We start from the raw sequence: 16180 nt of genomic DNA on the forward strand, positions 1-16180 counted from the left end.
GTCTCCTGATCCTTCTCAGTGTCCACTGGCCCACTGACCTCTACGTCTCCTGGTCATGATCCTTCTCAATGTCCACTGGTTCACTGACCTCTAAGTCTCTTGATCCTTCTCAGTGTCCACTGGTTCTTTGACCTCTACATCTCCTGATCCTTCTCAGCGTCCACTGGTTCTTTGACCTCTACGTCTCCTGATCCTTCTCAGCGTCCACTGGTTCACTGACCTCTACGTCTCCTGATCTTTCTCAGTGTCCACTGGTTCACTGACCTCTATGTCTCCTGATCCTTCTCAGTGTCCACTGGTCCACTGACCTCTGAGTCTCCTGATCCTTCTCAGTGTCCACTGGTCCACTGACCTCTACATCTCCTGATCCTTCTCAGTGTCCACTGGTCCACTGGCCTCTATGTCTCCTAATCCTTCTCAGTGTCCACTGATCCACTGACCTCTGAGTCTCCTGATCCTTCTCAGTGTCCACTGATCCACTGACCTCTGAGTCTCCTGATCCTTCTCAGTGTCCACTGGTCCACTGGCCTCTACATCTCCTGATCCTTCTCAGTGTCCACTGGTCCACTGACCTCTATGTCTTTTGATCCTTCTCAGTGTCCACTGGTCCACTGGCCTCTGAGTCTCTTGGTCATGATCCTTCTCAGTGTCCACTGGTCCACTGACCTCTATGTCTCCTGATCCTTCTCAGTGTCCACTGGCCCACTGACCTCTACGTCTCCTGGTCATGATCCTTCTCAGTGTCCACTGGCCCACTGACCTCTACGTCTCCTGGTCATGATCCTTCTCAGTGTCCACTGGTTCACTGACCTCTAAGTCTCTTGATCCTTCTCAGTGTCCACTGGTTCATTGACCTCTACGTCTCCTGATCCTTTTCAGCGTCCACTGGTCCACTGACCTCTACGTCTCCTGATCCTTCTCAGCGTCCACTGGTTCACTGACCTCTACGTCTCCTGATCTTTCTCAGTGTCCACTGGTCCACTGACCTCTATGTCTCCTGATCCTTCTCAGTGTCTACTGGTTCACTGACCTCTGAGTCTCCTGATCCTTCTCAGTGTCCACTGGTCCACTGACCTCTACATCTCCTGATCCTTCTCAGTGTCCACTGGTTCACTGACCTCTATGTCTCCTGATCCTTCTCAGTGTCCACTGGTTCACTGACCTCTATTTCTCCTGGTCATGATCCTTCGCAGTGTCCACTGGTCCACTGACCTCTGAGTCTCCTGGTCATGGAGGTCTTGAGCATCTTCTCACTCACCTGCCAGGCTTTAGCTTCTTCTGCTTTCCCCTGTGCATTCTAGAGTTACTGAATTGTGATAACTTCTTTAACATGCTCTGTCCCTCATAAGACTGTCCTTTCTACTCTTTGCTCTGTGTATCATTTTAGCTGCTTTCTTGCCACATAACCCTTTCCTAATGCTCAATATAGAATCAGATGTTTCTTAATCTATGTCCCTGATGTGTTGTGTATGGACAATGTGTACTATGCCATGGTTATTTATTCATTTACCAGCCTCTTCACTAGTCTGTGAGCCTCTTGGGGCAAAATGTCTAACTTTTCTTTCCAGTGTTCTGTCTGGCTCAGTGGTTCTCAACTTGTGGGTGATGATCTCCTTCCTTTGGGGGTCACATTTTCAAATAATCTGAATATTTATAGTACAACTCATAACAGTACCAATGTTATAGTTATGAAGTAACAGTCACTCATTTACTGACTCCTAGCTAATGAGTTGAATGAATGAGCTTTTGAATAAAAGTTCTGAAAAATACATAAAGAACAATCAGTCTTAAGCTGAATTTATTACTATAAATATGTCCCTTGCATATAACCTAAAATGTAGTTTCTATAGTTTGTTAATAGAAATCTTAATGTTTTGCTTTCTCTTTTAGTTGTTTGATGGCATTGAATGTGAATTTCCCATATTCTTCCTTTACATGATGATCGATGGTAAGCAAACTTCTTCCTAAAACTTAAGATGCAGACTATGAGTGGCTTAAAGAATAGCTACAGGTTGGGCAGATGGCTCCATGGGTAAAGTGCTTGACATGCAAGCATGAGAACCTGGGTCTAATTGCCTACACCTGCCTGGAAAGCACATGGCTATACTTTCAGTGCTGGGGCAGAGATAGGTGGGTCCTTGAAGCCACTAGCCAAGCAGTTAACCAGATGAGTGAGCCCCAGGCTCAGACACCTGTGTCTTAGTGTTGGAGATGGAGTAAGGAAGACACTGAGCTCCAGGCTCAGCTCAGACATCTGTGTCTTAGTGTTGGAGATGGAGTAAGAAAGACACTCAGTGTCAATCTCTGACTTCCACACACAAGCACACACATGCATATTCACCTGAGTGTTCACATGAACATGCATGTACAAACACACTAAATAAAAATAATAAAAATAGCTGAAATGAATGATTCCATTCATCTAGATGTAAATTAGACTTCAGTGATGGTAAAAATTCTGTATTTTTATGTCGTTCTGCTTTTGAGTGAATGTCAAATCTTTATAGAATTTTAAGAAATTTCACATATATGTGCATATGATGTATGTGTATGTGTTTATGATGTGTGTGCATGAATTCTTGTGAGTACAGAGGCATGCATGCCACAGCACAGGATTGGAAGTCAGAGGACATCCTTAGATTTCTGTCCTTACCTTCCATGTGCTTAAAGAACTTCTTACACCACCTAGAAGTCATTAATATTGATGCCAGTATCTTGCACATACTTATAAAGAAAAGCTTATCATAAAAGTCATGAATTCTGTGATCATGATATTGACTATGCTTTTTAATGCTTATGTATTAGTGAATTTTCAATTAATTCAGAATTTAATTCTAAATGCTAACATGACTTTCAAAAATCAATTCCTATATAAATGTCGTACATATTTACATTTCTCTTTAGTTCTATGTTTTCATTTACATAAACTTTGGCACAATAATTTTTTAAAGGGCTTAGAAGTTTTTTATAAGGGAAAATCTTTGCTTATTAATCACAGCCAGTGTTGAGTTTTGTGTTTTATGTTTTAGGTGTTTTTAGAGGTAATCTTGAACAAGTCAAGGAATATCAAGACCTATTGACACCTTTGCTTCACCAGACCACAGAAGGTACAGTTCTTTTATCAAGAATTCTTTCTACTAGTGTTTCCTTGTTCATTTGAAATGTGTGTAAGAGCCCTTCATAAGATTCATTTAAATTAGATTGAAAAATAAATGAGACCTCAACTGAAATCAGAATAATCTCTATTAATTTAGGTTAACAAATGTGTTTTACAAAAGTAGTTCATTAGGCATGTCAGGGATGGTCAGGAATGTAGGTGGTCATGGCTGTGGTGATACTGAGGTATTTTGCACATGGACAACATTGGGTGATGTTTATGGTATAGTTCCTTTACTCTGTATAGTGGTATAGTATAGTTTCTAGCCAAGCCATCAAAATTGTATGAATAAATGAATGTTTTAGTTAGAGTTTCTATTGCTGTAATGAAACACCATGACCAAAAAACAAGTTAGGGAGGGAAAGAATTATTTGACTTACACTTCCATATTGTTACTCATCATCCAAAGAAATCAGGACAGGAGCTCAAGCAGGGCAGGAACCTGAAGGCAGGAGCTTATGCTGAGGCTATGGAGGGATGGCTCACTTCCCTAGCTTGCTCAACTGGCTTTCTTATAGAATATAGGACCACCAGCCCAGGGACAAAACAATGGATTGGGCCCTTTCCTATCACTAATTAAGAAAATGCCTTACAGCCCGTCTATGAAGGCATTTTCTCATTTGAGGTTCCCTTCTTTCAGGTAACTCTAGTTTGGGTATCTAGTTGACATAAGACTAGCCAACATAGTGAATGAAGCCGCAGACCTTCAGAGGGCTGACTTTTCTTGGCTAAAGGCAGGAACGTTGACTGGGCATTCTAGACTCCTCTTTGGAGGAGGTGCATCTTGGGATCTTAGCATTATATTTTGATGTTTGCCCTTTTACTGAGATGTCATTCTTGGAAGATGGGTTTAATGTTTTAAAAATAGTCAAAATGCCAAATCTTAGGAGTAAGAATATATTGGCTTAAAGCACCAGCAGGGCCTATAAAAAAGCATAATTGTAGAATACCCAATGGAATTCAAGGGCAGTATTCTAGATATCTTTAGGGTTTGGAAATATTAATAGAATTATAGTCTTATGAGGATAGCTTTAAAAATTGTATGTAAGTTAAATTTTAATATGCTAGTCAAAACATATGCATAGTCTTATGGGCATAATGCATAATAATTCCCAGCACTGGGCCCCATTCCTGTTGCACATGAAGTTTGTGACTCTGTGTGCCTGTGCGTGTGTGCATGTGTGTGCACACAGGATTCCAGGAATACTTCAATTAAATACTTCATATTTTGTTTCACCGTTTCAATGTTTGCAATATTAAAAGTTGTGGTATCTTCATGGATGAAGATTTTTAAATTAAAAATTAATGCTAAATTTTTAAAGGAGTTGTGTTTTCAATATGTATTTGTCTCCTTGAATAATTATGCAATAATGAAATATTTGAAATTTCTGGAATCAGGCCTTTTAGTATTCAGGAAGGGATTATGGACACATGGAAGTGGTTACCTATCATATTCTACTTTATGGGTTCATGTTCAGGGTGGTGTTGACAGTATTTCTCCATAGATCATAACCCCTTTCTCTGAGTGTAGACACATATATCACATTTGATTCATGCATGAAGAACACAGCCTAATTTCGAAGTTCTTGATTAATTTTATTATGAAATTAAGTTTAATGTGGATTGCTGTTACAAAATAACTGTCTGCTGCACCTTGCAAGGTATCTTCTAAATAGTGATTTAATTTCTGCAAGGTGCAGCTTTAAAAGGTATGTTTTAAGAAAAGATTGTTTTTTCTTTTCTTCAGAGATACTGAACTGTAGAATATGGGCTTAATATATAAATAGGGATTTTTTTGTACTTACAGAAGCCTCAAAATTATAATTCTTCATTAAAGATTAAATAATATCATTTACAGTGCTTCTGTAGGCTAGTCCTATTTAAAATAGCTTCTCTTATGGCTTTGAATATCTGTATACTATATATATATATATATATATATATACACACACACACACACACACATATGTATATATATATATTTTATACGCACACACACACACACACACACACATAGAGAGAGACCCAAAGTTGTTTGCTGTTTGCTGTTTGCTCCTCTGTCCCTGCTGTCCTGTCCCCACGGATTCTTCAAGGAGAAATTTGGGAAGAACACTGCTTTGTTGTAATTTTGTTTTGTCTTTAACTCTGTAGGATATCCTGTTGTACCAAAGTACTATTATGTGCCAGCTGACTTTGTAGAATATGAAAAAAGAAACCCTGGTAGTCAGAAGCGGTTTCCAAGTAACTGTGGCCGTGATGGGAAATTGTTTCTTTGGGGACAAGCTCTTTATATCATTGCAAAACTCCTAGGTAAGTGGAGAGGATTCGGAACCTATTTTCTTTCTCTGTTATCAAGTTGTTAGGATTAAATATATCTTGGGTTATGTTTTTCCTTTGGGTGGAATTGGATTTGGGTAGAACTTCACACTGTTAGATCTTTGGTGAGTTTCTAGATTGCAAAGGGGTCAATGATGTCCAACAGTTCCAGAAAGTAGAGCGCATTATGACTGTGTTTGACTGTGTCTGCATTCAACTTGGAGCCTCTAGCAGAAGGCTATGAAAACTATAATTGCTTTTGTGTGATGTGAGAACATTCCTGACTTACTCTTGACTTACTCTAGCAGGCATTAGTTTGATCATTGCTTCAGTAAACCATATGGTTATCTATGAAAGTTCTTTTTTTCTCCGGTAAATATATGTTGATAATTTTCTTTCTCACCTAGTGGCTTAATAAAACTCTTTATTTATAATTATTTGAATAATAATTCTTCAGCTATTTCTACAACTGAAGCAATATGCATGAACAAATTTAACAAAGACAATCAACTTTCTCTGCATCTTCCTATCCCATATATAAAATGTCTAGTATTAGTAACATTTTTATCAAAAAGGCTGTCATTTTAGAGTCAGAATCTGTGTGTGACAGATTATGAATCAATCTAACTAAAAATCTAAACTTCTCACTGTATGTAATAGTGTTGTCTTTGTAGTTTTGAGAACTTATATTTAAACGTGTGTTTGTGCTGGAAGAGGGATCATCTTTGGCTTGTTTTCATCATCCATGAGGGTTGAAGATTTCAGAGGCTGAATTCCCAGGGTTCAGTTTGAGGTTTTGTACATGTTACACAAGAGCAAACAAAAGCAAGGGAAGCAACTCAAACGGATGTTCTTTCCAGTTCTCTTCTCTTCTATGTGTTTCCCAAGCCTCCTGTTCCACGTGTGCAGGTGAGGCTGGAGTTGCTGCAGTTGGAAAGAGTGGTAACCTCTCAAAGGCCCTGGGGAAAGCTGATGAACCAAGAAGCAGAACTGGCTGCATTCCCCATGGTCTTGTAAAACTGGCCTTTAAAAAAGAGGAAGTTAAGAATGCTCTCCCTCAGCAGAAAAATCGTGTCCAGTCTCATTCCAAATCAAAGTGCTGAATGTGTGTAGGTTGTTAACATAGGTGGCATTTTCATGTAAACAGGAATGTAAAATTCATGCTTCCATTTCTATTCAGTGGCCAAAACAAGCAGGAAATGCTCTGAACTCCCTACCAAAGTTCTGAAACATGTTAGAGAACATGCAGGAGGCACATTTCATGAAGCCATATGGGGATTTCCATCTGGGAAGAAGGAAAACTGTGTTGTACCCCACCATGCCTATCCCTATCATACTAATGCATGTGCAGGGTGAGCATTTACAGGCTGGGTTATTAGCTGCTGCCCTGAATTCTTTATAACCCATCAAATGTCCATGGATGTTCATAAGATTCTAGATACCATATTTATTAATAAAGTTGTATTTATTCATTAAAGAAACTTCAGCTTCATACCTTCACAATGACATTTTATAAGCAGTTAACTGGAGTTAGTATTTTTACATGACAGTAATAGCAAAGTGAATCTTTAGAAATACTCTGACTTTCACTAATTCAGATCAGTTTTTATCCTACTGAAATCTACTGAGGATGCTATGCTATGTGTATCCCTAAGTGAATTTTATGCAACAGAGCTATGTGCCTTTATTGTAGTGATTAAGAAAGATAATATGTATGCTGTTTTCTGAATTCACATTTTTTCAGAAAACGATTCATTTTTTACAATATATCCTTTTTCTTAGAAAACAAACTTCTAGAAAGTCAGAGTTTCTATTTAATAAGTAAATTATATATGTGTATTTTAATTCATATGGTATATTTTAAGATCTATTTGACTTGCACCTTCTGACTTCCTAGCCTCTACAGACACTCCAGATTGAACATACAAATCTGAAAACTCAAAGCTAGGGTCTGCAGATGAGAAAATATGCACTGTTTGTCTTTCTGGGACAGGGTTACTCACTTAACAGAATCTCCAGTTCCATCCATTTTCCTGCAAATTTCATTTTATATAGTTGAATAAAATTTTATTATATATATACAATTTTCACTGTGCATTCATCAGTTGTTGGGCATCTAGGTTGAGTTGTTCAGAGCTATTGTGAATAGAACAGCATGGAATGTGAATGAGCAAGTATCTCTGTAGTGTATAGAGTTCTCTGGATATACGCCTAGGAGTGGTATAGGTGTCACATGGTATTTCTCACTTCTCCACACTGACTTCTGTAGTGCTCTCAGTATTTCTTAATCTGATCAAGTTGACAATAAAAATTATGAATCTCAAATGTATTAGTTAGCAAATTGTAGTGTGAAGAAAGCTATGTGCCTTGAGCCTGAGCAGTGCTCCACAATAATTTACAATTCACTATAATTACACAATTTTTATCCTAAGAAATCCGCATTGCTTCTCTGGGAGAATAACTTACCCAGAATGACACAGTTTATAACTGAGGGTGTATTCCAAAGTCTGCAGAGTGCTTCTGATATCTGAAACCTCTGTGGTCTTGTTATTCTGAAAAAGACATTCTGTGTGGGTGGTTAAGGTTAACTTGTATCTTGTTTTCATTTATAAGCTGACTATGAGAGACAGCTTGCCTCGTGGACCTGCCTCACATAGGTGCTGAAAACCAAACTCCAGTCTGTTATAAGAGTACTTTTAGATACTTGAGCTCTTGCTAGCCACTGTTCACCAGTCTAGGTAAAAATATATTTTAAAAATTGATTCCCTTTTGGTATAATAGTGTTACCAAAGAAATTAGGATCCCCTTTGAGATTCTTATTAATGAAAGAATTGAAGAACTTACTCAGAAGGAAGTTTGAGGATAATTTTATTAGGGTTATTAAAAACAAGACAGCAGGCAGTAGAAGGGGGTTGGAGACGCAGGGAGAAGACCCTGTGCTCTGAGTTATGCTGTTATGTTTAGCACAGAGGCTCAGCAAGCGGCCACATGGAAGATTATCAGTTCAATGTCAAGGATGAGAGGAACTTTGGAGGTGAAGGGGAGGACAGAGAAGGAGATGGGGAAAGGGAGAGCCGTATGTATTAGATGAAGCATGCCTAGGTCAGGCTCAGAGTGAAAGAGACAGAAGAAGGAAAAGATACAGGTCTTTCTGAGTCAAGACTCAGACAACCAGGCTGGCTCAGCAGAGGTACATGGATGTTCCACAGGAAACTATACCAAGGGCCAGGATTGTGGAAAACAAATTATTAATTATATATGTCATTAAAGGGATAATTATTCTTCCTATCTCTTTAGCATGGCTTTAATGAACCTTTCAAGGTTGTCCCTTGAACAGATGATTTGACCAGGTAGTTGAAATGCTCAGCTTCATGAATTGAGGAAGAGGACATTATACTCCACACCTTTACCAGGGCTAGAAGCAGATTTTATTCTTTTTACCAGGAAGAAATAGTTTGCCCTTGATTGGCCTTAGTTGCACAAGTAAATTTGGGCAGTGGGGAAAGAAAGAGACCACCATGGCAACTGAAGTGTCTTCACCAGGCTCAACTTCACTTTTTTTACTTATTTAATATATTTTTTATTTCTGTTATTTTTTTATTAATCATTCCATTAGTTTACATCTCAAATGATATCCCACTTCCCAGGTACCCATCTATAAGACACCCCCCCCCATCCCACAACCTCCCTCTCCTCCCCTCCGCTTTGCCTCTGTGAGGATGCTCTCCTACCTACCTACCCTCTCCTGCCCCACCCCTCCACCATCTCCATACACTGGGCCATCAAACCTCCACATGACCAAGGGCCTCCCCTCCCACCGATGTCACACAAGGCAGGCCATTCTCCGCTACCTGTGTATCTGGAGCCATGGGTTCGTACTTTCGATGAAGAGGGTGGGTGCCTTGCTCACCTAAACAGATCAGCACCAGGGGGACAGGAAATGCACTTGGTTTTTACTCTAACATAGGTGGTAACTGTGTCTTCTCCCTGTTGGCTGGGAGCTGAACCTTACCCTCTTTTGGTTGGCTAGTCTTGAAAGAATTAGTACATTGGAAATGAAGATGGAAGGGTCAGCCACTTTAATCTGAGAATGTATGGGTGGGGTGTGAAGAGGCATGGCTTAGGGATGTTAGCAGCTTTGTATAATAAGTTTTTTTATGAGGTGGTGGGGATAAAAATTACTAGGTGAGGGAAATAAAAAGATTCGAACTCCTTGTCCTAAGCACAAGCTTTATATTATTTGACAGAAAAGACTCATGTTTAATGTTTCTAATGGGTCTTAGGACGATTGTAAAGAACATATGCAAATGCATATTCAGGTGCCTGCTAGGGGAGACCACTAGCAGGTCCATCTTGGGTGTCAGTACCCAGGAGTCCTCCACCTTGGTTTTTGTCGTTGTTTTGTTTTGTTTTGCGATATTGTCTTTCACAGGTCTAGGGTAGGAGAATCATACTGGAATGGCAGTTTTCAAGCTCCAGGTTATCTTTCTGTCCCTGTCTTACCAGCGTTGGTATTGCACATGTATACCGGGCTTTTTAAATGTTGATTCTAGGGTTCAAGCCTAGGTCCTGTCCTCATGCTTGCATGGGAAGCTCTTTACTAGCCTCTATTATATATCTTAATCATTTTTTGCTTTGCTTTTTGATACTCAAAACTAATTGAGGTAATGTCAAGGTATATTTTGTAAACTCTTTTTTGCTTGCAAAATGCAAATAATAGTTTACCCTTTGTATTTTAAGGACTTTGTGTTTTGGACCTTGTTAAGTTCAAAGCAGGCTCCCTAAGTGGCAGTGCCACTGACAGTGTCGTAAATGACAATCTGGGCTCAGCTTAGGCTGGACTTTGACCAAATAAGCAGAAGAAATGAGAAACAAAACTCAGAACTCCTCAAAATCTTGTGAAGCCAGTTTCTGTTTATCAGGAAAAAACAAAAACAACAAAAAAAAACAAAACCCATTGCTTCCCTTTCCACCACCTATAGCTATAGCTAACTAACTGGCAGTGGGCATCTAGTTTCTGATTAACCTAAAGGAGCCTACTGCAGTTCAGAATCCCCATGCTGGCCACTAGGCTGCTGTGGTCCACATCCTATCTCTCCCTGCTCTTGACTCCCAAGCTGTTCAGGTTCATGTACACCCTACCACCAGCACCCCATCACTGTAAACCTGGCAAGGCCCTTCCCACCAGTGGCTACTCTCTGCCCCAGCCCACCCTAGACAGCCCCAGCAGTTTGATTACCAAATAAACTTTTTCTGTTCACCAAGTGCTCTAGGGCAGCGGTTCACTGCATCCTCACTTACAATCCTATCCCGGAAATACTTGATTTCCTTTGAGGGTGAGCACTGTGTTGTTACTGTAGAAAGCCAATCCTCTTTGTCCATTGTACACTGTAATGTAAAATATTCCGTCATTAACCGTTCACATTTTCTTCATGCTCATCTCTGTTCATGAGAAAATGCGTGCCATTGAACTTGCACCCTAAGGACCCATACCTCTGTCTCCCGGGGGATAAAAATCATGATTTTGTATGTGTGTGTGTGTGTGTGTGTGTGTGTGTGTGTGTTGTCATTAATCCTTTAAGGATATTTGTCACTTTTACCAGTATGGTAATTAATGCAATAACAATAGTTAGTGTTTCAATGCATACTAATGCCACCAGTTTGTTTTGTTTATTGAGTCAGTCTGGGAGGTTCCACTTTTGGGGGTAAATGCACTGTGCCAGGTACTGAGGATATAGGCATGAGGGAAAAGCACACAGCCTGTGGTGTTCTGGATACGCATTGTATAAATTAGAATGCACAGATACACAAAGCAGTAGCAAGAGTGCCTGAAGAAATGCAAATAATTCTCTCAAGGACTTGACTAACCAGATGATTTATCTATTTTAGTAGATTAGCATTTACATTTCCTAAGTATATAGATTTTCTTAATTGATCTGTCATCATTTACATATTTCATTTCTATAGAATAACAGTGAAATATAAAGTACTTGTCAGTTGTGGAAAGTGTTTCACATAGTGATGATATTAATGAACTAAGCAAATAGCTTGCTCTTTTTGAAGATTGGTATACAAAGCAACCTGCATCATAAGCAAAACTGAAATGAATAAATTCTTCACATGTAAATGACTGCTGCAGTGAGCTTGTATTTGTTTGGTTTTGGTTTTGAAAACAATTTTTTTTTTCTAAATAAAAGTGCATCTGCTATATGTTAGCTATGAACAATTTGTTTAATATTTGTGTTCTGAAAAAGAACAAGTTGTTAGAATTAATAGATGCTCAGTGTTCCAATAACACTAAGAACTTAGCACTCACCTTTTAAGGGTTCTTACCTTTGCTGTCTTTTCTGCTGTTAGGAATATTTTCATATTATTATTAAGAATTTCAAGGAGTTACTAAAATATCCTTTGGTGATTTTGTTTCTTGGACAAAATTACAGTTGTGCTTGGGAGTTATCACAAAATAGAACTATAATGGAAAAATATTTCCAAAGCTGCAGATCATTTTACAATCATTACCTCCCTGGTCTGTTTTTCAGAAGTATTTATTACCTAAAAGCACAATACCTAAAGCATTGTGGAAAATGAAATGTCCTTCTTAAAAATAAATAAATAAATAAATAAATAAATAAATAAATAAAGGATCTGTGGATATAAACGTATTGATAGCAAACTCAGCAGGTGTTGTTTTTATATGATCATGGTAGAACTAAAGATGAAAAATTTAATGAATATATTCTTTAGGCTGATTGTAATATAGGGTGTGCCTATGCATTTTAGAGGAAGTTGATTTCATTTTTTAAAGTTAACTAATCATGTATAGGTGTGTGGACATAAGCAAGATAATGTGCACACATGAACATGTAAGATAATATGCAAATAGAACCATGTCCAATAGTGCGTAGACTTTATCACAAGTTCCCACAAGGACTGCCACCTGGAAGGGCTTCCAGGTGCACTGTGATTGATGCTGGGATACCTGCTCACCAGTGCTCCTTGGCCATGCCATTTCTTAACACTGTTCTCAAATTCTGTATCTGGTAAATGTGACAGTGCGGGGCAGATGCACTTCTTCCCATGGTAACCTGAGCACATTTTAGAATGCCTCCATTGAGCTATAATTCTTCTGCTGTGCATTTTATCTACTGGGAACTTAGTTGCTTTACTTTATTCCCAGAGTTGTGTGGTCATCATCACGTTCAGTTTCAAAACATTTTCATCACATACTTTCCTCTAGCCACTGACCTGCCAGCCAGACCCACCTGTACTTGGCCATCACTAAACTCCTTGCTGTTGCCTGCTCTGAACATCCCATAAACTCAGTCACGTAATATGTCCTTTCCTGTCTGACTTCTCCAGCATATTGTTTTCAAGATTCATCTATTTTGAATCCTATATCAGCACTTTATTCTTTTTTATGGCAGAGAACATCCCTTTATATAAATACAACCTCACTTAATTAGTTGATTGGATAATAATTTGGGTTTTTGAAACAGCATCTTACATTAGACTGGTGCTGGCCTTTTACACACAGCAGACCTCATACAGTGCTATGGTCTGACCTGATGATAAGCAATTATGTCTTGGCCAACCTCATCTGTTGTTTGTTTTGGGAGATGGGGTCTCATTATATTAGGCCTGGCTAGCCTGGAACTTCCTTTGTAGACTAGGTGGGCCTTAAACTCCACAGAGACTTCCCTGCCTCTGCCTCTGCAGTGCTGGGATTAAAGGCGTGGCCACCAATCACAGCTGCTCTGCTTCAACATTGGGGTTGTTTCCATTTGGAAACTATCATAAATGGTGCTACTCTGAACTTTCGCATATGAATTATTTGACATTTTTCATTCCTATGAGATATATGTGTAGTAAAGGATTATTGGTCATAAGCTAGCTTTTATGTCTTAACATTTTGAGCAACTTTTCTAGATTCTTTCCACAGTGGCATGCTTTTGCTTTCCTGCCAACAATTTCTGAGGTTCTACATGCTCTACATCCTTACTAAGTTTTGTTCTTAACTGTTTTAAATTGTTGTTATCAATATTATAGCTATCTTGATAGGTATGAATTGGTATCTCATTTGGGTATTTTTTAACATTCCCCAAATTATTAATGTTGCTAAGCAATTATTCATCTGTTTATTGGTAATTTCTTTGGAGGAATTTAGTTATGTGGTTACTTTTAAATTGAATTCTTATCATTGTTGACTTATAAGAGCTCATTATATATTCTAGATATAAGTCACTTTAGGAACATAGTTTGATATTATTTTCTACCATTCACTGGGCTATAATTTCACTTTATCAATAGTGTCTTTTGAAGAATAAAAGAATAAAACATGTATGAAATATAAGTCAACAAAACTTACTTCTAACAGGCTTACAGTTTAGCACTTATGTGTGGCTTTTTATTTTACTTAATTTGTATATGTAGTCTCTAGCCTGAGTTTCAAAACTGTCCCTGGGACAGCATATACAAACAAGAATTTTATATTGATATGTTATGTTATAATAATTGATATTTTGTTATAAACTGTCTTTGCATTTGTTTGGTAAATACTATATGATCTTGGTGTATAATTTCTTTTGTATGTTAATTAGTTTGCTAACATTTTGTTAAGAATTTGTGTATAGCACTTGGAGGTAGAGGCAGGCGGATTTCTATAATTTCAAGGCCAGCCTAGTGTACAGAGTAAGTTCCAGGACAGCCAAGCCTACACAGAGAAACCTTTGTCACTAAAAATAAAAATTAAAAAAAAAAGAATTTATGTGTGTATATTTGTAGGAATTTTGGGTTTATAGTTTCCTTATAACTTGGCAATTGTGAACTAGAAAATGTTTACCCTTTTATCTGTGCAAAAGTTTGTGAAAGATTGATGTAATTTCTCTTTATATTTGGTTAATATCACCAATGAAACCTTAAACTGGTCGTTTTTGTATATGTATGAGTGTGCATGTGTAGGGCTGTGTGTGTGTGCTTGGGTGTGTGTATATGTTTGTGTATATGAGTGTGTGTATGTTTCCTATGTTTATATGAAGGAGGATGTGTATGAAGGTGTGTGAGTGTTTAAAGTCTCAATCCCTTTACTTTTTATAGTTGTGCTCAGTTCTTTCTGTGTGTGCCTTTTGAGCTACTTTCCAGAGTTTGTGTCTTTCCAGGATTTCTGTCTTACCCAGGCCACCTCGCTTACGAACATACACGTCTTTGTATTGTTCTCTAATGACACTTAGGTTGGACATAGTGCTTCCACCTCAGTCTTTGCATGTTTTCTCTCTGTTGCTCTTTGTTCTTGTTTGTATCTTCAGATCAGTTTAGCCATTCATCAGTATGATCTTTTAGCTTTTCACGAGCCTGGTTTTGATTTGATGTTCTCTATTGATTTTTTGCCTTCTAGTTCATTCATTTCAACGTTTATCATTTCTATTCTGCTGTTTTTTATTTAATTTTCTCCTGAAATTTCCATCTGAAAATGGGAAGTTGGGGTATTGCTTTTATATTTGACTCACTTTAATATGTGCCCAAATGGTGATGATTTCCCCATGAGCAGTGCTCCTTCTATTCCCCTGCCTCTTGTTTGGGCCTGAGTAGTATCAGAACTAGAAGCATGTGCATGCTAGCAAAGGTTCTATAACCTGGTCCTAAAAGGACTTTCTTATTTTCTTTTGATTTTTCCATTTCACCATTGGTTATTTATGAGGATGTCACTGAATTTCCTTATATTCGTTAGTTTTTGAAATTCCTTTGTCACGAGCTTCTTGTTTTATTGTATTGTAGTGAAAGAATATACTTTCTTCTGTTTCAATCTTTGCATTTATCTTATGTCCTACCTTATCTTGTTTCTCAGAGAATGTGCTGGGAGAAAAAACTGGATATTTTTCTCTTGTTGAGTGAAATGCCCTAGAGTTGTCTCTTCTGGCTCAGTGTTGTTTGTGTATTTGGTGTGTTGTGCTTTGTTGATGATGTCCCTTGGTTTCTTTTTTTCAGCTGATGAGTTAATCAGTCCTAAAGACATTGACCCTGTCCAGCGCTTTGTCCCACTTCAAAATCAACGTAACGTGAGCATGAGATACTCTAATCAGGTAAAGAGATACTTTAATTCTTAATTTACATTTAGCCAGAGACATTTAAAAGTTCATTAAGAGGGAATTTTATTCACAATGTGTTTTTCTTGTTTCTTCGGTGGAAAAGAGTACTTTCTATTTAAGAGGAAGTTGTGATAAAGGGCTATTTGTTGATAAGGAGGTAAAAATGTGTCTTTCGGGCAAATGGTTCCAGATTTAGGTGATTTCAGATGTCATGATGCCGTGCATGTGATTTGCAGGAGGACAGATGACATGTTACAGAAGGGATTAGCAGGTCATGGCTTAGAGCCCAGTGCTTGACATCCCCATCTCCTCCTATGTCTCCCTAACAGGACCGTATAACTGGACAGAGATGTTCTTAGCACATTGTGACATGATCTGGGAGGGAATGGTTTTTAAATTCTTATGTTTACAAGCAATGGGTTTAGACTGTGTTGTATCAACACACTCTAAAGTGTTTGCAGTATCAGCAAGATTGATGTTGACTTGAGCAAACCCTCAACTATTAAATGATACCAGTAATGAGGACTGTTAAAATGAAAATGTTGTTGATTGTGGAACCTGCCTGAGGAGAAAGGAAATGAGCCTGCATGTGCCTGGGTTTCCAGGCAGTTAGACTGCATTTAAT

At 38.3% G+C, this 16180-nt stretch overlaps 1 protein-coding gene across 7 annotated transcripts in view; it reads left to right on the plus strand.

Moving 5' to 3' along the window:
• The window catches only part of Phkb (phosphorylase kinase regulatory subunit beta), a 210521-nt gene that overhangs the window by 102950 nt on the left and 91391 nt on the right, over positions 1–16180 (plus strand). For all 7 annotated transcript variants that reach the window (XM_031340678.1, XM_031340676.1, XM_031340673.1 and 4 more), the window contains 4 exons: positions 1891–1948; positions 3030–3107; positions 5309–5467; positions 15455–15549. In XM_031340678.1, the coding sequence (XP_031196538.1) occupies positions 1891–1948; positions 3030–3107; positions 5309–5467; positions 15455–15549 (390 nt within the window). The remainder of the gene's footprint in view (positions 1–1890; positions 1949–3029; positions 3108–5308; positions 5468–15454; positions 15550–16180) is intronic.

This window comes from Mastomys coucha, unplaced genomic scaffold (genome assembly GCF_008632895.1).
Source record: "Mastomys coucha isolate ucsf_1 unplaced genomic scaffold, UCSF_Mcou_1 pScaffold22, whole genome shotgun sequence".
In the NCBI taxonomy this organism is placed as follows: domain Eukaryota; kingdom Metazoa; phylum Chordata; class Mammalia; order Rodentia; family Muridae; genus Mastomys; species Mastomys coucha.